At 38.7% G+C, this 22,253-nt stretch overlaps 1 protein-coding gene across 3 annotated transcripts in view; it reads right to left on the minus strand.

The window, feature by feature from the left end:
* Positions 1-22,253, minus strand: part of LIN28B (lin-28 homolog B) — an 84,637-nt gene that overhangs the window by 56,897 nt on the left and 5,487 nt on the right. Inside the window, exons 1-2 of one of the 3 annotated variants that reach the window (XM_041414894.1) lie at positions 21,943-22,111; positions 20,808-20,995 (exon numbers count right to left, since the gene is read on the minus strand). In XM_041414894.1, coding sequence (XP_041270828.1) covers positions 20,808-20,995; positions 21,943-21,952 — 198 coding nt within the window. In that variant the 5' untranslated portion in view covers positions 21,953-22,111. Of the gene's footprint in view, positions 1-20,807; positions 20,996-21,265; positions 21,345-21,942; positions 22,112-22,253 lie in introns of those variants that run through there. The other 2 variants (XM_041414892.1, XM_041414893.1) reach the window with 2 other exon arrangements.

The following is a 22,253-nucleotide window of genomic DNA, read 5'->3' on the forward strand; positions in this document are numbered from 1 at the left end:
CACGGAATAATGTGCAACCTCTCACACGATGGAGGATTACACTCCACTGCCTCAGCCTGCCCCTGACCCGAGATTATTTATCATTAGATGCAGTCTTAAAGCCCACAGAGTGAGCAATATTGGTTTGTTAACTGGGAGAGTTTCTGTTACTGGTCAGGCAGCTGCTTGCAGAAATTACATACAGCTAGCCCATGCCCTAATTTGAGCAAGAACATGTACCCTGGTATCTGTGAGCACAGCTCAGCAGCGCTCCTTGCTCATCTCTGGATCCTGAGAGAAATCTCCGTGCTACTTTTTAATATAACAGACAATCAGTTGCCAAGAAACTGAATTCATAGTCAGAAATGTAAAAATCAGACCCACAGGTACAGCAAAATAAAGTAATGCAGCATGTCCTTTCTCTTAGAAAACTTGCCCAAAGCCACTGAACACAGTATTAAGGAGACTGCTATCAGATGTTCACAAATCTTGTGAATGCCTCTCCTCACTGTGCACAGAGAACCAGGACTGATAAACATGGAAAAGAAATACCAACTGCAGAACACGTTCCCTGGTGTCCAGGGGTATGACAAGGTTAACAAATGGTACTGTTCAAATCCTATCAAAGGGAAGATGAAAATCAAACTCAAGGTGGGTATGACTTTGGAGCCATAAGGACAAGAGCAATGAAAGTTTCTTATGCTTGTCTCAAGAAGCTTTCCAAAACACTTTTGAAGAGTTTCATCATATACACACTAGACAGGAATAAGCACACTTTATCACAAAAGTACAAGTACCTTCTGTTTACGTTCTGTATTTGGACACACTATTTTACAAAACATGGAACCTGGAATACTAATGCCAAGAAATAGATTAAATATATTAATACAAGGTTCTAAAATATCATTATTACACTAAGTTAAGGTCAACTTCTTAATAAAAAGGCATATTTATACACATCAGAGATGTCATATGTTAGAAATAAATAAAACACATTATTTTGCAGGGACAAATTAATATTTAAATTATGTCACATGGTTTTCAAAGGTTTATTTTGGGGAAACTTGTTTGCCATGAAAAAAATATAAAGAAAATAATGCTTCTATTTGGTGCTTGTTTGTCTTTTTAGACTGAGAGTTTTTATTCCTATTTCTCTAGTCTTATTTTTTCTGAATTGTAGTAACGAATCACAAGAGAAAAAACAGATCTTAACGAAATCTATTTAGAGATTTTTCACAAATAGCTGTGCTATCTTTCAAAATTACATGTCAAGCAATCTGTACAAAACTCAAGCCCTGTTTTAAGATTACTGCATTATTTTATAGAAAAAATCTGCAGACCTCCTCTTTCCTTTTGCTGCCTTTGCAGACTCTTTCCTGATTTGTGTGCTCTTGCTTTAATCCAACAGTAGTGCTTTCTGATCTTGCCAGTGTCCTGTGTGGCTACAGGCTCACACAGTGAGGTCAAGAGAGAGCACAACCAGAAAACTTGTGAAAAAGGAAAACAAAATGGAGGAGGGGCACCCGCAGGAGATGAAGGAAAGCCAGCAGAAATGCCTACAGTGTACAACAGCATTTTTCTCAGCCCTCATGAAACAGCATGTCCTTATCACTACCTGAGAACTTAAAAAAAAAAAAAAAGAAAAAAGAAAAAAAAGAAAAAGATACCTTGGCCAACCTACACAAATTTCCAGTGACAATTTGGAAATTATTTATTTATTGTGGGTTATATCCTATTTGTAATAAAATCTAGAGTTTATTGTAAAATGCTGGTATGCAAATGCTAAGCTGATGGGACAGAAAATAAATTTATACAGCTTCCTCTTGCAAATAGTGATTTATATACATTTGCTCAGTAAGGGTAAACATTGCTTCATTTTGTTAAATGAAAAAAACTCTGTGCTATGCAAATACCTTTAAATGGAAATTAAATTTACATTTCATAGTCGTTTTTCAAATATTACTTTCACAACTGATATTCCTTTTAAAAATGTTTTCTCACACACAGCTAATTCTTTCTTACATTAAATTTTCCATTTGTTTGCAACATACCCTCCCCCAGTCCCTGGGGGGGGGGGGGGGGAAAGGGTTTGGGGGGGGGGGGGGGGAAATGGCTTACTTTTCATGTCAGTGTTGTAACCTATTATAACTATCTGAAATTTGAAAATCAATACTGATTGAAGAACAACTTACAAATAAAGATAAATGGTATTGTGTTCACTCAACTCACTCTTTGCTGGAATCATTTGCCAAATAATTTAATTTGTTGCAATATGCCTAATATTGATATTCTCCTGATTCTTATCTGTGTACCAGAAACATCCATACCTACTTTGGTCAGCCTTATGTTAAGGCAACTTGTGATCAGCCTAGACTGTGCATGTAATATCAGTGCACAAGGCACACAGATTATTGTCTGCAAAAGAAAATTACTTGAATCAACCATTAATCCACTCAATAAATCAAAGTTACTGAAAAGTCTAATGATATTCTCAGTTACATGTTGCACTTGAACAGAATTTTTTTAGTTTATCAGTTTTTCTTTATAAAATAAATACCTAGGTGCATTTATACGAAAAGTAGCTACAAATTCAAACCATCTGAAATTTTATAGATGAAAGACAACCTCATTGTGAGGATCCTGATCAAATGCGATTACACAGAGATTTGCTGCTGGACAGGCACCATTCATCAGTGGCAATCTCTCTCCGTAGAAGAGAAATATTTCCTAAAATGTCAGGACATACATTTTGCTCAATTAAAAACAGCTCCTACACTGCCCATCCCAGCTGCCTGAGGACACTCACTTAGATAGAAATTAGATATATATATATATATATATACATGTATTTGTATGTGTATATGTATAAAACACACACAAACAACAGAGAATATATGGATATAAATAAAGGCTCCCTCAATTTATTTACATCTGTATTACCTCCTCACCAATCTCTTTGGGGACAGGGTGCACACTAACATACAGTAAGTAGAACTGCTCTCTATCTGTAGTACAGCACACCTTAGCCAGTCACAGCAGAGCTTGTGTCAATAAACAATCTCAAGGCAACCATTCTTGCCTTTTATTAAATACAGCATCCTTCTGACTTCATGCTAAATCAGCAAGAAGCAGAACTCACTGTTTTAATGTATCCACTAAGTTTGCCCACATTACATGTATGCAGCACCCAGCATAATTTCATTGTCCCTGTACAGACACGACTCAGCCCCACTTGCTCTCACACAAACTGAGGACCCCTTCAGCCACTCCTCACTCAAAGGAGTCTTGCACAGAGCTCACTTCCAGACTTCACTCATCAGCAGCCAAATCCAGTGAAATCCAAGTGACTTTGTAAGTGTGGCACAGTACTTTGCAGCACTGGACTTACACCATCAATGACAAACACGTGCATGAACGTGAGAAGTATTTCTTTAAGAACAACTTTTATGCCGTTCAGGACAATTCAGAGGTTTATTTCAGTGAAAATATTTTTCAAATGTCCTTACAAGAAAAATTTAAATTACTGCTACAGCTTGCTTTGAAGCAGTTTGCACAACAGGGGAGAAGCTGTTCATGGCTGAACCTTAGCTGAAGCAGCCACTGAGATCAGTTAATAAACATTACATTGAGTCTACTAAGAAAGTTCAAATCATGGAGACACTTACAGGGAACTTAACATGATCCTCCTGTAATATTAAGGAAAAGGTGTGCCCAGCAAAGCAAACAGCTCTGTTATACCTGCTAGTTACACACGAGAGGGGCAGTCACAAATTACGTGTTGCCAACGGGAAACTCTTTCTATTTTTCAAAAAGTTACAGAAACAAGACACATCCACTATTTGCAGGACTGGACTCTTAACATCTCTTTCTGAGGAAATGAATGCCAGACCAAGCCTGGCACTGATACAATGTGCAGTCACAGGGAGCACACACCAACAGAGGCAGCAGCTCCATGAGATACAGTTGTGCAATGTCTCGCTCTGCCATTTTTCTCCTAGCTAGCATGCAAAATCAATGAGAGCAACAAGAAGTTTGGGGAACAAGACCTCCCATTTAATTTTGGCTCAGTTCCTCAAAAATTGCACTCCACCACTGCGCTGATACCAAATGGAATGGTGTATTCTGCATTTCCTCAGGCTGCACACCTCTACTGGTTCCCTCAAATTAGCTCAATTTTTTATGCGGCAAAGCCAAAGCCCTGTGAGGTTCATTATACAAAGGAAACCCAAACACGGAAAATAAATTATCTAGTTTGCAGCTTAAGGAGCAAAGTATTTTAACTCCTGCAGCTACAAAGCAGTGGAATTGACATGGGAGTCTGGGTGGGAACATGAGGCCAGGGTGGAGGAAGGAGTGGGAAGGATTGCCTCTTCTAGCAGAAGCTTAGAGTTAGGTGGCTTAAGGCAGTAATGAAACTGCAGGGTTGTAACAAGTAAGGATTTCATCCAAGAGAAGAAAAAACAAAAAACCAAAGCTCAAACCAAACAAGCAAGCACAAAAGCAACATCAAAAAAAGAAATGTACCCAAACCAAACAATCACAAAAGCCTAGCATGGATCATATCTTCAGCAAACAGTTTTTTCTTCAAGATTAATAGAGATGCTTGCTTAATTTAAAAATAACCATGCAGAATAATTCAAGCACTCACAGCAACAGCAATGAAAAGTTTAACGTCTCTCAACCAAATGTAATTATGCACTGGTGTATGGAATGACAATTACTGGGCTCTCCAAGATTTGAGATTCTCCCATTTGGCATTACAAAAGCAATATGTAACATTAATGTTACATTAACGTTAAAAACAGACAAATAATTTTACATAGAAAGGTTAAAATAAGTAGCTAACTTCATACAAAAGATCATTTAAATATTCCAATTATCTAATGTGTATATTAAAAACACTGTACATTTGTGTACATACACAAACCTATGTCTAGCTGAAAATATGTAAATATAAGGCACACATGGATTAATTAAAACTACAGAAAACCAACATACTTTATACCGGAAACATTAAATACTTCTGCTTGAAAAACACTTTCTAAAAGCACGTGCCACCTATTTGAAGGCAGCAATAAAAGTAAAGCACCCTTTAATCCCTGTACTATTTTGAAACAACCAAAGCAACCTTAGGCTTGTCTGTAAAAACTCCTTTCATACCATATGCTTCTAAAAAAATCGTTTGCAAGTAAAAAACCTTATCAGAAAAAACCATGAGATTCCAACAAGCGGGATGCTGATGGGGGAGGAAGGAACAACGGACACAAATGTATCCCAGTCAATGGCATTACACCAAACTCGTCCCATAGGAGAGACAGTCCAAGAGGGGTGAATCATTAAACACTGCTGAAAGCCTGGAAGTACATTTTATATTTAGGAATGTAAAAAAATACTGGTTTTAATTGTGCTGTTATAAACTATAGCCAGAAAACTTGTAAAAACTTTGCACAACTCACCCACAGAGACCGAAAAACCGAAAAGCATAATATGACTTGCATTGGGAAAGACTGCTTGACTTTATTTCCATTAGAGCAAAACTGTTGTTGTGAAGAAATATATATAGTTCATCTATAGTATATAAAGTATGTATATGCACTACTTTTTGAGTTTTTTATGAAGAAAAAATTTTATAGACTATCAATTCTTTTTTCAAAAAAGTGTTTTTAAGTAGTAAAGCTATAGTCATAACACAAGGAAAAAACATCCCATCACGTCCATGTGGAACTTCACCCAAGGACAGACTAAAGCAGAAGACCATTTAGTTATTTAGCTGCATATTTAAGGTCCTTATCTTGAAACCTTTATTTACATGAACAGGTCTTACTTTTAAAGAACAAGTGTTTGCAAGATTGGAATCCAGCAATCATTAATCTTGTTGAAAGACTTTTTAGCATGAAGGACTTTGCTGTCCTTCCAAATAAACAAAAGCAGATAATTCTGCTGAATATTTTTCAAAAGTTCTGTCTTGCCACATTACAGAACTCAAAAGTTAAAAAGAAATTGTAAGATATGAGGTAGAACATTACTGAAAAGTTCTAACAATTCAAGAAGAATCATTTGTTATTAAAAATGTATTCCTTTTTTAAATATTTCAGTAAATATGACTGCTTCAAGGTGGTGTGTTATCTAGTAGTATGATTGCTTGATCATTAGGAGGGCAAGCGTGAGAGGTCACAGAAAACTGTGATGTGCCCAATTTTTTATCATCTTTGCTGAGTTGCTCAGAGCAGCGTGATGATAAGACCAAAGGTTGTGGGTTCAATCCCCATACGGGCCATTCACTGAAGAGCTGGACTTGATGTCACTTGTGTGTTCCTTCTGACTCAGAATACTCTGTGATTCTGTGACTACCCAAGTTTAATTCTTCCTCCGAGCACCAATGAAGCAAACAAATGGCTCCTGAAAGGGAGGCTGCATTTCTTTTCAAAGCTGTTCTCGATGTCACCCCTGCTGTCATCTTGGTGTGCGGCAGCTCCTGTGGGCCAGGCACAGAAGCGCAGGGTGCAGGGACTTAGCGAACCCCAGCTTGGCTTCTTCCACACCCCAGTATGGACAGTGCTGCCACAAACAGTGGCAAAGCTCCAGGGAAAAGTGTCTGCTGCACAGTGCTTTTATTCGCATTGCCTGTGTATCAGTGTGCACTGCGGCTGATGGCGGACTGGCCATGGCTGATGGGACACCCATCCCTGATCCAAAGATCAGGGGCATCAACCTTTTCTCTCTGGCAATCAGGGACAGGACCTGATGGAATGGCCTGAAGTTGTGCCAGGGGAGGTTTCAGTTAGATATTAGAAAAAGGTTCTCCCCCAGAGGGTGGTTGGGCACTGGAGCAGGCTCCCCAGGGAAGCAGTCGTGGCACCAAGCCTGAGAGAGTTCAAGTGTTTGAACAAGACCCTTGGGCACATGGCATGATTCTTGGGGATGTCCTGTGCAAGGCTAAAAGCTGACACAATCCTTGTGGATCCCTTCCAACTCAGACAATTCTGCGATTCAGTGATGCTGGTCCTTCAGCGTGGGGAGCTGTGATCGTCCCTGCTTGGCCCATGCCAGCGGATGGCACGGCTGTGTGTCACTGCGGGGAGATGGGGCACACGCAGCACTAAACCCGTTAGCTCCAGCAGTGATCTATCAGTTTTGATCAGTTTTGAACAGTTTTGATCTATCATTATTTTGATCCTCAAAGATACTAATCAGCATTTCCAGTTCTGCACCGTGTGCCAAATTAGCTTTTCTATTTTTTAATTTTTTAAAATGAAACAAGCAAACCGAACATTTATACCGTATTTAGAGAGTAATAAAATCTTTGAATCTCTCATATCAATCACTTCTTTGGACCACAGTCAGCTGCCCGGGGAGGACCAGGTTATAAATGGCCCGAGGAAGCGATAGGCAATGAATAGCCCTGACCCTCGCTTCCCCGCTTCGGTCGGGGCTTGCAACCTGAGCCGGGAGGGGGCAAATTCCTGCGGCTCCCGCTGCAGCCGGGCCGGGGAGGGGAGCGGAGGGCGCCGCAAAGGAGGCCCCGGCCCCTCCTCGGCGCCGCCGCGGCACCCGCGGCCCCCAACAGCCCCTGCCCACCCAAACTCGGCTCCATCCACCCCCTGCCCACCCAAATTCGGCTCCATCCACCCTGCCCACCCAAACTCGGCTGATCCACCCCCCTGCCCACCCAAACTCGGCTCCATCCACCCCTGCCCACACAAACTCGGCTCCATCCACCCAAACTCGGCTCCATCCTACAGTGCCTCCATCACCGCGGCAGCCACAGGCAGCTGCCGCTGCAGAAGCAACCTGCCCCGCTTGCGGCATTCCCGACTGATCGCACAATTAATACAACATCCGTGCCGGAGGAAAAGCAGCTTCGTCCCTCCGCCACCCGCGCCAACTGCAGCGCAGCGGAGAAGTCAACAGCTGAGTGGCAAATCTTGCCAGAGAGCAGAAAGATTAAGGCCCAGATTCTTTTCCTTTGCCCCTTCCAGATCTGCACTGATCAAGAAGGGAACTGGCGGGTATAAAAACCGCGGTTAAAGTCTGCATCGCCCTCTGCCATTTCTCCGCCCAGCAGAATCCAAACTGACCTACATTGTTAAACCTGTTTCCTGAAACACGCAGGAATGCTGTAGAAGATGAAAACAAGGCTTGTATGCAGATATCTCAGGGATCTTGTATTTCCTGTATTAGCATCTATTCGTAATGAGTATTTCATTGTGGGTTTTTTGCAAAATTTCTAAATGAATTCTTCTGATTTGATTCCTTAATGCTTGAATGTAGCTTTTTAATTGCAACATTTTAATAGCAACATTGCTACCAGTAAGCTTTTGATAAAATTTGTCAAATTAATGAAAACTTCACATTTCAAAATCTCAACAGCTGCTTTTGACACAAAAGTATTTTATTTAGTAAATGCGTAAAAATTATGTTACAATAATGTAATCAGTATTTTTCAACAAACCAATTATTAAAGGAAGAAAGGATTAATGTCTTTCTTCTGTATCAAGCATGTCCCTTATTGTTTGATAATTTTGTTCCATACAGATTTAATAAAAGGAAGTGATTTGCTCTTTTGTCCATTGTATTTAAAAATTTGGCAGTGAGATGTTAGTGTGCCCAGAACAATGTGCTCATAAGACATACAAATTCAGATTAACTTAATTAAACTGCTGGAATTAAACAGTAACAAAAAACCCCCTGTACTAAATTTTCTACATGTTCACTTAAGTGGAGAAAATCATAGATCAGTACACATTTTTATCTGCCAAGTCCTCTTTCAGACCTGAAATGCCAGGAATTTCAAACTTGTCCACAAAGTGGCACAGCTACACTTAAATTAATGAAAATCCTGCTGAATGTGCTGCAAGAAACTCAGATGAATATTCGTGTATGATAAGCTCACACAAATAATACTGTTATATAATTAGTTTTGGGGGCATTTTAAAGATTACAAAGCTGCCACAAAGATAGTAAAAAACAAGTCCACTGAATGATCGTTTATACACACAAATCCCCCTTTCATTTATTTAATCAAGCTTTTCTGATTTAAGTATCTAAGCTCCCAAATGAAACTATCAGATAATAAATCCTTGAAACAAACTCTGCGTATGCACTGAAACTCCTTGACAACTATTTCCAAACCTGACTTCACATGGCTCAACATTTTATCTCTTGGTAACATTTGGTCCTTGCAATGTAGATAAAACATCCTGTACTTTCAAAATGCACATCAGATGGAGTAAGAAAACAGAAACTAAGCTAAGGTTTACCAGTTTTTAAGAATTTAACAAAGAGATTATATTTATCATCCTGAAACCAGAAATGCTGCAACAAAATCAAGCATGTTATGCCATTAACTCACTCAAGAGAATATAATACACTATAGGTGCATTTTATTACACCTACTGCGGTCAGTGCTGGCTTAGATCCCTTGTAACAGACATTCAGATAAAAGGAAATCAAATTATAACTATAAAAACATTTTAGTGTTTTATATATAATTTTTAATATACCGATTCCCATTAAAAAGATATTAATATGTGGATCACAGAAAATCTTAAACATTGATTATGCTACCTAATAATGAACACTAAAAATAATTCATCTTTCGCCAAATGCTCCAACTGTAGCTGCTTCAGCAGTCTAATCTTAGTCCATTTACAGCTGTCACCAGTTAAAGAATGATCATCCAAAGAAGAAGTATTGTGTGAAGATTAACAATAAACCCACACAAGCATGGAATGGGCTATCATTTTCCAATAAGCTACTTATCATTATTCTCAGTAAAAAAGAAACTATACTACAAGAATAAATTAATCTGCCATTTGAAGAAAATATGTAACTGCTCAATTAAAATAAATTAATGAAGATTAATGTGAAAATTCTTCAGGGAATCTGGATCTACCAATTACATTATCAAACACAGAGATGTTGCTCAAAGCAGACTGCAGATTAATTTAAAAAGCATCCGCGTTCTTGAAAAATGTAGTTACTAAATGTAAATACATATAAAATGGAATATGCATTTTTATTTTTTATAAAAGCCTTTAATAATTTCTACTGAAGACAATGTAGGCACTGATCAAATTTAAATGAACCTTCCCAACCAGTGTCTTGAATTTATATAATTTTAAACATTTTCAAATCAAATGGATTGTACTTTGGAATATTGTAAACTTCTTTTTTTAATTCTTGAGGAAGAGAAGGCATTGCTAAGAGGAGAATCTGATAGCCTACTTTCTCAGTGTAGATAATAGACTATAGTCCAGGATAATTAAGCACTCCTTAGTGAAAGATGTGGTAATTACTGCTCCATTTAGTGTTTGCAAAAGCAGGAACTAACACTAACAAAATCCTATTCCCGCAAGTCTAAGCAAAAATTTTATCTTCAGATAAAATTATCTGTATTTTATCTACTATATTTCTGCCTAAAAATCTTGAATATTTTTTCATCTTAACAATGCACTTTTAAAATGTTTTGCTCTCTTATCCTCTACAGATCAATCCCACAGTCCTCTCTTTGTGGCTAGAGCTGTAAAGTCAATGGTGGCATGTAAAGAACTCTACAGTATCAGAAATAAAGAGTTTCTTGGTTTATTAATGCATCTGCTTCACATCCAGATCCATCACCCTCAAGAAATGTCTGTCTTTAACAATTATCATTTATTTCTGAAGCAAACTAAATGTACTTGTAGAAATTATTTGATCATTTTTTCTCCCCCAGGTTGCAGTAGCTTCTAAACCAAAATCACACACAACAAACAGGATGCCCTTAGACCAGCCTGCATGCTAGAGCCACCCAGACCCCTACACAAGAAACCATGCATTCCTTACAAGGCTCACTTCCACCCTACATTTCCCACCCAATAAAAAGTTTCTGCAAAACATGCTACATTAAAACATTGAACAAATGCGATTTTGACTCATGTAAAACAGCTACTACAAATGTAATGTGCTTTCTGTAATTAACACACACACAGAGGCACACAAACCTCCAAAACCAAACAACAAAGCAGGCAAACAAAGCAGATTTGGCACAGCCAAATGAGAATGTATTCACTGCAGCAGAGACCCGTTGAGGACTGTGGTGAAATGGAAACTTTTTGACTAACTGCATTTACAAATATTTGAGGATTATACAATGCCTCCAAATCTGTGAACTGTCCACCTCTCCTGTGTGAGCACAAGGTTCAGCCACTTCCTCCTCCCCACCAGCCAGTGCTCTCCCTTGTCTCTGAGTAATATCTCTGCATCCCTAACACCAGGGCCTGGGAAGAAGACAGATCCTAAAGGATCCAGCCAGTAGGACTCCCATCTTCCCCCTCGTCAACACAGACATGCAATACTGCAAGTTACAAGATTTTTAAAAGATTTCCCAATACCTACTGCATCCCATTAGCCCTGCGTGGGACTCAGTGACTGTCAACACCCCAAAGGCACTTTCACCGCAAGGGTGAACTGCATTCACCTCCAACAGAACCTGCCTGTGCCCACAGTGAGGATTCTTTCCCACACTGGGAGTCTTTCACACACTTCTCCCACTTTCTCCTCCTGTGAGGAACTTATTTGGGACTGAGCAATTTTTCAATGGGAAGATGGAAAAAAACCCACATTATCAACCTGATACACCTTAGCATCAGAGCAGACTGGCAGATGAGTGGCCAGGTGAATTTAGGTAAGACATCAAGTATTATACATTCACAGTAGGAAAAAAGTAGCATACTGTAAAAAGCATATACAAATTACATACATAACATAGTATGGATGCATGAACTTGACAAGTTGTATCACTTTTAGTCAACTTTTAATTAAGTTACAGTAACCCAAATCCTGTTTACTACCCTACATTTTAGGCGCTGTACAGGGAACAGCTCAGATCTGTTTTTTAAGCACAAAATGCACTCTTACAGCCTTATGAAAACAAAAGCCTGTGAACCACAGAGTTTCAGTAAAAACATTCATGTAGGAGTCTTAACATCCACTTCTAAGTTTCACAGGTCAGTAGGACCACTTCACAAGAGAATACTGAGCACAGTTTGGCCTACTAGGTCTGTAATCAACAAGAAGGGAAGAGATGTCATAATTTCATTGCATTGAGGAAGAGGTTTTGTTCACTATTGAAACAATTCTCAGATTTCCACTCACTTGATGTACTATTGTGTTTAATATCTGGGCAAGAGGGCAGCAAACAAGCTTGTGAATAATTCTTAGATCTTATTCCACTTTAGTGTCAAAAATGGCTGATTCTCAGGATGTATAATCTGCATGTCTTAGACCAGGCAATTAGACTGGGTGAGATAACAATATATATTTCAAATAAGGGATGTAGTTGGGGGTCTAATCCAACACCTAGAGAAGTCAGCTTGGGTCTATTAGGTATGTTCAATACTACTACACTTATATATTTCTAGTATTTCCAGTACAATGAGTCTAAGAATATCCAGAAATTATTACACATGGTCAGCAGAGGCTTTTTAAACCCCCTTATTTCCCCTAAGACTGTATTATTACAAATGGTTCATAAAACTAACCAAGATTTTGATTACCACCTTGCAAAACACAGTTGTAAAATGAAATCAAATATTTTTAAAATTATAGCACATGTGCACAATTAACGGATTTTAAAGACACCTGTACTTTGGAAAAAAATAAGAAATGATGCTTATTCTGGTCTTGTTAAAGCACATAATGGCTATCACTTTTACTCTCAATTTCAGACCAGGGTTTATTTCAGGACATTTATTTATATGGCCATAAACAGAGAGCTGTAACACAAATGTTAAAGTAGCCTCACGTGGCACTATAATAAAAACAATCAAGAAAAATAAATTCTCTCAGCACTGCATACCTATAAATTAGCATGACTAATTAAAAGAAGGGCTCTCTGGGAACAAATTATCTTTGATGAGAAAGCCACTATCAGCTAAATTGATGAGAATTACACATTTATGAATGTAATAACAACATTAGCATTTTCTGACAGTGCACAAGATCTGTTGTAGTCATTAAATATTACTTTGATTTTGTAGATAAATTCATACACTCCAAATATTGATTATATACGCCTTTACTCAGATTTTACGTGTTAAACAATTTTAACCAGTGAAAATATTAACTTATGATACTAAAAAATTAATCGAAGCTTTTCAGCCTTCTTCCTTCCAAAAAAATGTAATTCTAGCACCAGATCAGAATTTTGGAATAGAAATGGTGTGGTTTTCTTGGCTCCTGCACTGATAATAGAATAAGAATATTCTACAAACTCAGAAAAAGAATCTCAAATGCTTTGATGTATTTAATTTTCAAAGTTGAAATTCCATACATATGGAATAATTAAGGAGCTGTAGTTTCCAGATTATCAATTAATTTCAGTAAGACTTCACCTATCTGCTAAAAAGATCTATCCAAATTATTATGTATATGCTGTGTAAATGCTTATATGCTTATTTCTGTTCTGTAGAAGAAAAAGCCCACATATTATTTACATGTATCAAAGTTTCCTTTTTTTTTTTTTTTTGTCTGCCTTATAAATATTGTTTTTTTAAAAACTGCAATCAGTATATTTCAGTGCCACCACTAAACTGTAATCACTAAACAACAAAAAGAGAAACTGGAAGACTGAAGTGTGACACAAAGATTCCTGAAACATTTCACTTCCAAAGAGAGCTCAGATGCTTATACTCATGCCAATACCTCAAATGCCCCTTTCCTTGAAAAATCATTATCACTTTCGCTGTCTCTCCATCCCCAGCTGAAGATGGCAACACAAGAACTCTTGCTATTTTGCACCAGGAGACTGCAGTTCCATTCATCACATTTCTGACAGTGGCTTCCAGCTCTTTCCTCCAATACTTCCACCTCACCCTGGCTGCTGCTTGCTTGCACCCTTGGCCACCTTTCCATGGTGCCAACACTGCCCACCCTTATTTGTGGGGATCATGGGCATTCTCTGCTATGAAAAATGATACAAAAGTCAGATACAAACCCAAACACCTCCCCAGCTGAGTTTGCAATGCAGCCCCACCAGCACTTATCTAGTCCAACATGAAGAGTGATATAAAAGCTCTTGAAACTTACTGAGGCAGCGGCACTGCTGCCCAATGGACAAGTCAAGTCATCTCCACAGGATTCCCACTGATAAGGGCGGCTGTAGGAGTTTAAGCCTCCACCTATTCACGCCACACTGCTACTGCAAAGCCTTGTTCAGCTGCTTGCAGAGCAGCTGCTGAACCTGCTGCATGATACAACTTTGCATGTTCAGAAAAAATCAAATTCAGTGCCAGCTTTCCACAATACAGCAGACTGTGATGCTTGCAGCAAGGTCCACAGCTGCTCCACAAGCAGCCAAGCCATCTCTGGAGTGAGATGTGGAAATCTCTTTAGCCATCTCTCAAGTAGCTACCCCCCCTCCATTTTAAGTCAGAACCAGCCAGACTAACCTGAGGAAAAGCATGGACACCAGTTTCTTCAACTGAATAAGCTTAAGCAATTAAATGCACTTCCCCACCTTCCATGCAGAGGTGTTTAGTGATACTCTGCTGATTTAAAGCAATTTAAGGATTCACTGCTTTCACCAGTGATATCCATCAGGCAAAAGCCAGTCCAAATCTGTCCTGAAGAACTGTCCTTTAAAAAGAGCCCAGCATCACACAATACCTCTCTAACAGTCCTGGTTACTTTCAGTTGATTTTAAAAAAGGCAAAAAAGCACTCCTACATATAAGGAATTAAAAATTTAAACAGTATGAACTTATTCATTTGCATTGGTTTTAAAAAGCATCATAAATGGTCATTACCATCTAGTTTCTAGGTCCTAGGATCATTCTGAAATGATGTTTTCACAGCCACTTTTAAACACCTTTGTAGAAACTGGTGGGCATAATTTTGCTTCTGTTAATAATTAGTGGGGAAATATGGCAGGCCTTTACTGCAATGGGTTACTTAAGGGAAATGAATCAAACAATATTTCCATGAGAGTATACTTTGTGAAACAAAGCTCTGGATAGTTCTAAATGTACCTACTACCTTGGTTATGTAGCTGGAAACCAGAACAAGCAACAATAACAACATTTTTCCCAATTTGACAATTCATTTCCTTTTAGCTTTGGTTCATATATCGGCTTTGATATCTTATGTTTGTGCCCCAGACAAAATATCCTCTTCCTCCCAGTATCCCAACCCTTGTGCACAACTTCCTCAGTCTTGGAGAAAAAGAGGATAGCCTGCTCTGGAAAGGGTGCATTTACTGCTCTGCCAAAGAGAGAAATACCTCTTAAAACAAAGTTGTCCCACTGCAACCCTCTGTCTTTGAGCCACTTGTGATTTCTACTTGTCAACATGCAAGATTTAAAACTCTTCAGCCAAGTCTGATCTGATTCAACATCACTTAGGTACAATGGTGTTGCCATTCACTTAAACACTATATAGGTTTACTAACAACAATTTACTGCAGTGTTGGGCTTAGAAGTAAATAGATGAAATATGGAAGGTTAAGAAGATGGCAGCTCCATAACTCAAATAACCAAATTACAAGTTTCTTCAGACAACCATCTTAAACCATCAAGCTGTCAGTAAAGTATTTTGCCATCTGTGTGTCCATACACTATGCTAACTCATACAATAATTAGTAGCCAAAATGAAATTTTCAAAATTAAAAAAAATAATCCCAAAATGCTCTAGCACTCCACACCACAATCAGTGGTCCCCATCGTTTCTCTGCATGCTGCAGCACAGCTGGCAAGTGCCAAAGCTTGGCTCTGGGTCTCAGCAGCTCCATCCCGTTTGGACACTACACGCTGAGGCTGCTGAGCCGACTTTGACACCCGCGGCTGATCCCTGCCGGATCTTCCACACACATGCTCACTGCAGACACACTTCCTTCCTCAGCCTCCCTCCCTAAATCCTGCTAGCCACTTTTGTTTTGATTAGGATGGGCTGCCTGGTCCCCAGCAAAAGTCAAAGACGACAAGCCTGTAACAGCATATTCTGCATGGGGACTTCCATACTCCAAACAGGCATACCTATGGCATATTAAACATAAGGAGCAATGAAGTACTGATCCCACTTACATGCCCAGGACTTCCAGTTATCCTAAGCAATTAAGTAGTTTTTAAAGGCTCCCAATAAAACAAAAATGAAAAAGGTATGCTAGACGAAAGAATTAATACATCCTTGAAAAAGCACAGCATCACATGTGCTCACAATATAAGAAAGTCAGCATTGAGTGTATAATGTCATGTCCTACTCTGTCATAGAAAAAGTAGCTCAGCTGTGCCTAAAAACTAGGAATTCAAGGAATAAGCATCTGATTCATCATTGAAAACGATAGTTGGTTGCATTATGGGAAAAGACTGTTCAGATGCTGCTTGTATGTTTCATTTTCCATTTATTCTTCTGTTTACAGTCAAAATAGTCTTAATAATTTTTCCTCCTTCTTTTTTTTACATGTAGTTGAAACAGTAAGAGCAATCTTTATAATACACAAATGATAGTACAGTGCAGAAGGACTCAATGCAAGAAAAAAGGGTGTTTTCCATTTTAATCAAATTTTGCAGTAGCAGTAAGAAAGTTCAGAAGAAAGTGAAAAATTTCAAGCCAACTATGTTCCTTTCAATGAGACGACAAAATACACCAGCTCCTACATGCTGCTCCTCCCTTCCTTCCTCTCCCCATCTCATAAAAGAGGATCCCAAAGAATGATTGTGTTTAAGGTCTCAGTTCAGAAATATTATATCAATCCCTTATTGTGGTAAGAATTTTGGACTACAGAGCCAGGTTCCAACAAACTCCATCTAAACTGAACAATCCATTCCATCCTGAAAAAACACATTATTGAGAAACAGACATAAATTCTTAACCCTCAATACTCACAAGCATGCATTTAATTGCATCTGTTTACATTCAGCACCCTCCAGCTCATGATCATCTTTACCATCTGCACTTCACACTAAGCAAAGGAAAAAAGACTTGTTTCTAACTCAGCCTGTACAAAGTGTGTGTGAAAAAGAATGTACAGCATTTTTGCCTTACTGCCAGCATCCAAAAGAAGTAGTATATATTTGTCTAATTTTGAATGTGCAAAAAAAAAAATTTAACAAACATCATCATTTTCTGAGAACTTTTTCTGAGAAAATTTTCATTTCTATGAGAACTTCAGCTCTTCTGAGTTCTTTGCACTGTAGACCTTTATCCACATGCACCACAAAAGGCTTCCCTCACTTCACCTCTCCAGTCTGTTTTACCCTTTGACAAATAGATCTTCTTCTAAAATTTAATAAGAGCCACTCGTAGATAACTAGGTCCAGAATTCACATCACAAAAGAGAAACAAGTTATATTATTCATGCCATGGTAACTTATAAAGAGAACATATGACAATATTGAACCAAACACAGTAAGGTGCCCAGTCCTTGGATTTAAAAATGTTACAAAGGACTATCATTGCTACTCTTCCATTTTTTTTTCAGAAGAAACAGAGTTGACTTGGCACATTGCTGCACTGAACATGGCTTCTGCTCAAAAAATCAAATCGACTTTAGGACTCATAATTTTTATATGACCCTGAATGACTCAAACACAAGACTTAAAGATATAAGCTGTATTCGAATAGAGCTACAAAGGAAAAGACTGTAGATTTGTGTAAGTGTACCAAATTACAGTGCAGACACACAGATGCACATATGTAATGACTGGTGTGTTTCTACCTCAAATAATGCATCCAGCTCTAGGTACTTCATTACCAGAAGGGTAACAACAGTCTGAAGGTAGTTCAGAGGAGATCAATCGAAATGATTAACACCAAAGGAAGGACTTAAAAGGCAGGGTTAAAAACTCAATACTGCAGCTGTTTTGTGAATAGGACTTTCATTGGGTGAAGGGGAAGAGAATTCCAAACAAAAGCATGCTCCTCTAAAAATATATCAATATATACAATTAGCAAAGCACTGACTTTAGAAAAATGTGACTATAATCCACACATAGCTAAGGGGGAACTCCAAGAAGAAAGCAAAATTATTTATTGCAAGCTCAAAAGTGTAGGTATAATGAGCTTAAACTATTACAGGAATTTTGACTTGACATACTGTAAGTTTTTGCTCATAGCAAGATCTCATAAACTGGGCATAACCTCACCAAAAAAGGGTAAGATAAGAAAGTAAAAATACTGTTGCAGGGTTCAAGCTAGCTTTGACAGGACTTAGACTAAGTAAACTAGAAGCTTCTATCCCCTGCTCAGACTGCTTAATTCTATAAAATTATACTATCAGCTACAAACACTGCAGAATGAGCGAATGAATGCATGCAACACTACCTGCACACACTTAAAAGATGAAGTGTTTTCAAAGCAGTTTGGAACAGCAGTGTTTTCTTTCAACAGATTAATAAACTAACATATTTGCCTTGAAAAGGACCCTTCACGTGACAGATTTTTTCAAATTAAAAAAACTAATAGGAATAGGGTCCAATCACTGCTCAGGCAACAGGCTGTCATACATGCAGCAGCGTTAAATAACATTACAGAATTAAAGATATTTTTATGCTCTGGCTGCTACTGCTAGAACTGGTCAGCTAGTTAGCTAACAAAGCATTCTATGCAGCAGTATCAATTATCTAAAATGTACTCTGAAACACAACAGATAGTAGTTCTCCCTGTTACATTACACAGAAAACTGATGGAAAGAAGATTCATGTCACCATGAAATTTACATATATATATATATATATACACTTTAGATTTCATCAAAATGAAAATGATGAGAAACATACTTTATTTGCTGCAAGAGCAATTCCTTGCAAAATACTAATAATAACTTCACTCAGTAAGACGTATCTCTAAGTAAACTCAAAATGACTGAGGCACACAGTTAACATACAATGAAACATGGTATTTTTCTACTAATGAAACTGCATTTTACACTGTGATTGTCTTAGAAACCCAAGGGTATGGATAAACTCTAGATTATTAAACTGTAATAAACAAACTTGTCTAACATTTCCTTCTTTTCCCGTCCTTTAGGGAACATAACTCAATAGAGACTTCCAAATTTATGACTACTTTATTATTTTCTATGACTACTTTCCATTATGAAACTGAAAACCTTGTCTAGTATTACTTAAATGTATCAGGTTATCACGCAGTTCAATACTTCTCTATTTTCCACAGCTCTAAGAATATCTTTGTTTCCAAATGTGTTTTTTATTAACAGCACTGCTATGTTTTAAATATTTGTCTTCTACTATTCAAGAAGCAAAAAAATTACATTAACACAAAGTTACATTAAGAAAGAGAGTGGTTTATCTTTAAAGTAATTTACAGAACCGTAAAGAGCAACTTCGTGACTTAAGATACAAAGGGAAGAAAAAGGAGGAAGACTGCTCCTTCTTTGATAAGTGTTTCATTCATTCAGTTCTAAAGAGAAAAAGCAGCAGCAAAGAGGGGGCAGCTTATATGCCAGTACAAAGCAGGAAGCGCAAGAATTTAGGGAGTTCACTACTGGATTCTACGCTTTGTACATAATTTCAAATGCAAGCATCTGTATTGAAGTGCAGACCCTTAGGTGCAAGGGCACATGTGTGTAAGGCACCAAGACCAGAAATCCACGCCACCCTGCACTGCAAGACAACAGGCCACAGCAGCACTTTCTTCAGCAGTTTACTAACATAATCAAAGGTGTACAATTTTAAAAAGCCTGATAAAGTTACTGCAGAATAAAGCCGGGGCACCAAACGCAACATTAAAAGGGAGTCACTATATAATCATGGAACACCCCCTTCACCGTCACTGCAAACGTCATAGAAAATGGACAGCTACGTAAAAAGATGCATTTTGCCTCCCTAACATGGCCCTAGCCAACCCCAAAATGGTCTCTTTACCTGATATCTCTCTTCTCTTCCCTGATCACAGAGGAGATGGGTGAAATTAAAAAAATAGCTTTGTTGTAACTGGAGACTTACAGAAGGACCAGGGAAAGTCTTCTTCACAAACCACAGTAGAGGTCTCAAAAAAGTTCCTTTATTATTTCATACCTATTTTGCATCTGTAAGTGGTTTAACATGAAGGCATTCATACCCGTTTCCACGTTCAAAACACCAAACCCACCATGCTGCTTAAAATTAAAACCATGGACCATACACCCCTTGTATGCCCAACAGCCTTACAGAGACACTGCTTTTGGTCTGAATACTTAATAATTACTTTTTTTTTTTTTTTTTTTTTTTTTTTTTTATTCCCTAGAAAGGAATAATTAAAAATCAACCAACCAAACCACATACAGGCTTCAGAGTATCACCACAGGGACACTCTCAGGTCTGAATTACTGCAAAATAACACTATAATTATGTCTTAATTTCACTAACTAATCTCAGATGAGCTTTTAAAAAGTAATTCGAGGTTTACAAGTAAACCGTTTAAAACTGTACTCAAATGTTATCTGAATGAAACCCGACATTTATTTATCCTTTTCCCAGCTTAATTTTAAACAGTTTCCAAGGAAAGGCATATCTGCTCCTGATCAGACTGGTGACAAATGATAAACCTTGTTAAAAAGTGTGACATTTGAAAATAAATAAAAACCACAGGAGACTTTTCCAACCAAGGAGGAAGATACCGAGAAATATTATAACCTTGCACAAATCACCAGCCACAGAGACTAAGCACAATCTAACGACCTTATTTTCTCAAATTGTAGACTGCCAACAAAACCACTACCTAAGGCAACTCTTTAACTACAGATGTACTTAAATACCTAGAAAAAATAGGTTACTTCTCTTCACATAAAACCGGAGTCCCACTGAGCTCAACCAAATGTGGCAGGCTGAGATGGAAGACAAAAACGGGTCTTACTTGGTGTACAAAGACATCAACTGGAGACTCCAAGGGGCTTCCCTCTCGGTTGCTCATGGAGATGAACCCGAATCCCATTCTCACATTGAACCATTTGCAATGGCCGGTTCCGTGTAAAACCTGGGATTCCTCTTCTTCTTCCTGCTCCGGCAACTTCCCGGGTTCGTCTCCACCTTTACTCGCCCCTGCTGAGGTAGAGGGAAAGGGGGGGGTGTGGGGGGGAAGGGGGGAGAAAAAGAAGGAAGAAAGGGACAAGATGCAAAGAGTTAAATTCTGGTAACATCCTTTTGCCGCTGTATAAAGGAATTAATACAAACAGAAAGGGGTAAAAAAAGAAAAATAAAAAAAAAAAAGCGGACAAAACAAAAATGAAAAAGCAAACGGTGAAAAGTGCGTATTTTTCCTAAATCCTAAAATTAACAACCTTCTCCCCAAAATACGTAAAAAAATTAAATCACCGGAGGTTACAGAGAGGAAACACTGCGCACGGAGGCTCTCCCTCTCTCTGAGCCCAGGGCAGCCCACGTTTCTGTACATACGTGTATTTTTCCATTTAACTCCATCTTTCAGCCACATTACAGCACGGAACGCGATACTTTACTTGAATATTGCTGGTTTAAGACCGATCCCATTTCTCAACAGAAATTCTCAGCCCAATTAGTCTCTCCTCGCAAGGCGCAGGACCGGGGGGGCGAGGGGGGAGGCCGGCCGAGGAGGGGTGGAGGAGAGAGAATAAGCAAAATTGGGTAGATTGCACAACTGGTTATTGCACATGCAGCGCCGAAACCACTATTTTCCACCGTGTATCCATCCCTCCTTGGAATAAACTTTCGATTAAAGTTGGGACAGGTGTACGGCCGTTTTCTCATCCCACCACTGCAACTGTGCTTAATCAAACAGGAACAATTCAAACAATAGCCCCCTGAAAGCTTTTCAAGTTGTGAATCGGTGTGGGCGGTACGGAACAGTTTCTGAGCTGGGTAACAATGGGTTTGGAGAAAGCCCCCTTGCGCGAGCTGCTAAAAAAGGGTAATGCATAGTTGGGTTAAAAAAGGGTGGGGGGAGGGGGGGAGAGGGGGAGAGAGCGAGCGAGCGAGCGAAAATCATAGTAAAACAATAGAAAAAGAAAATTAACCTTCGGCCATGTTGCCCCACGGGCCCTCTGCTCCAAACTCGTGAGATGAAAACTTTCCCTGTGGATCGAAGTGGTCTTCTGCATTAATCTAACATCCTGATTTTGAACGATCGCAAATTTAGCTCGCATGGTCTAATGTGCTTTCCCTCTTTTGATTTTTCCCCGTCTCTCTCGCTCCGTTTCTGGCCCCCTGCGCACACGTGACTCGGTCAATTACATGCTTTCTTGCTACTAATTTCGCATCGGATCCTTAAGGGGTTGGCAGCAGGCAGGAGCAGCCAATCGCCATTTCAAGTAGCCTGACACACCAA

The sequence above is a fragment of the Onychostruthus taczanowskii genome, unplaced genomic scaffold, assembly GCF_017590055.1.
Source record: "Onychostruthus taczanowskii isolate IOZ18803 unplaced genomic scaffold, ASM1759005v1 scaffold48, whole genome shotgun sequence".
Classification (NCBI taxonomy): Eukaryota; Metazoa; Chordata; class Aves; order Passeriformes; family Passeridae; genus Onychostruthus; species Onychostruthus taczanowskii.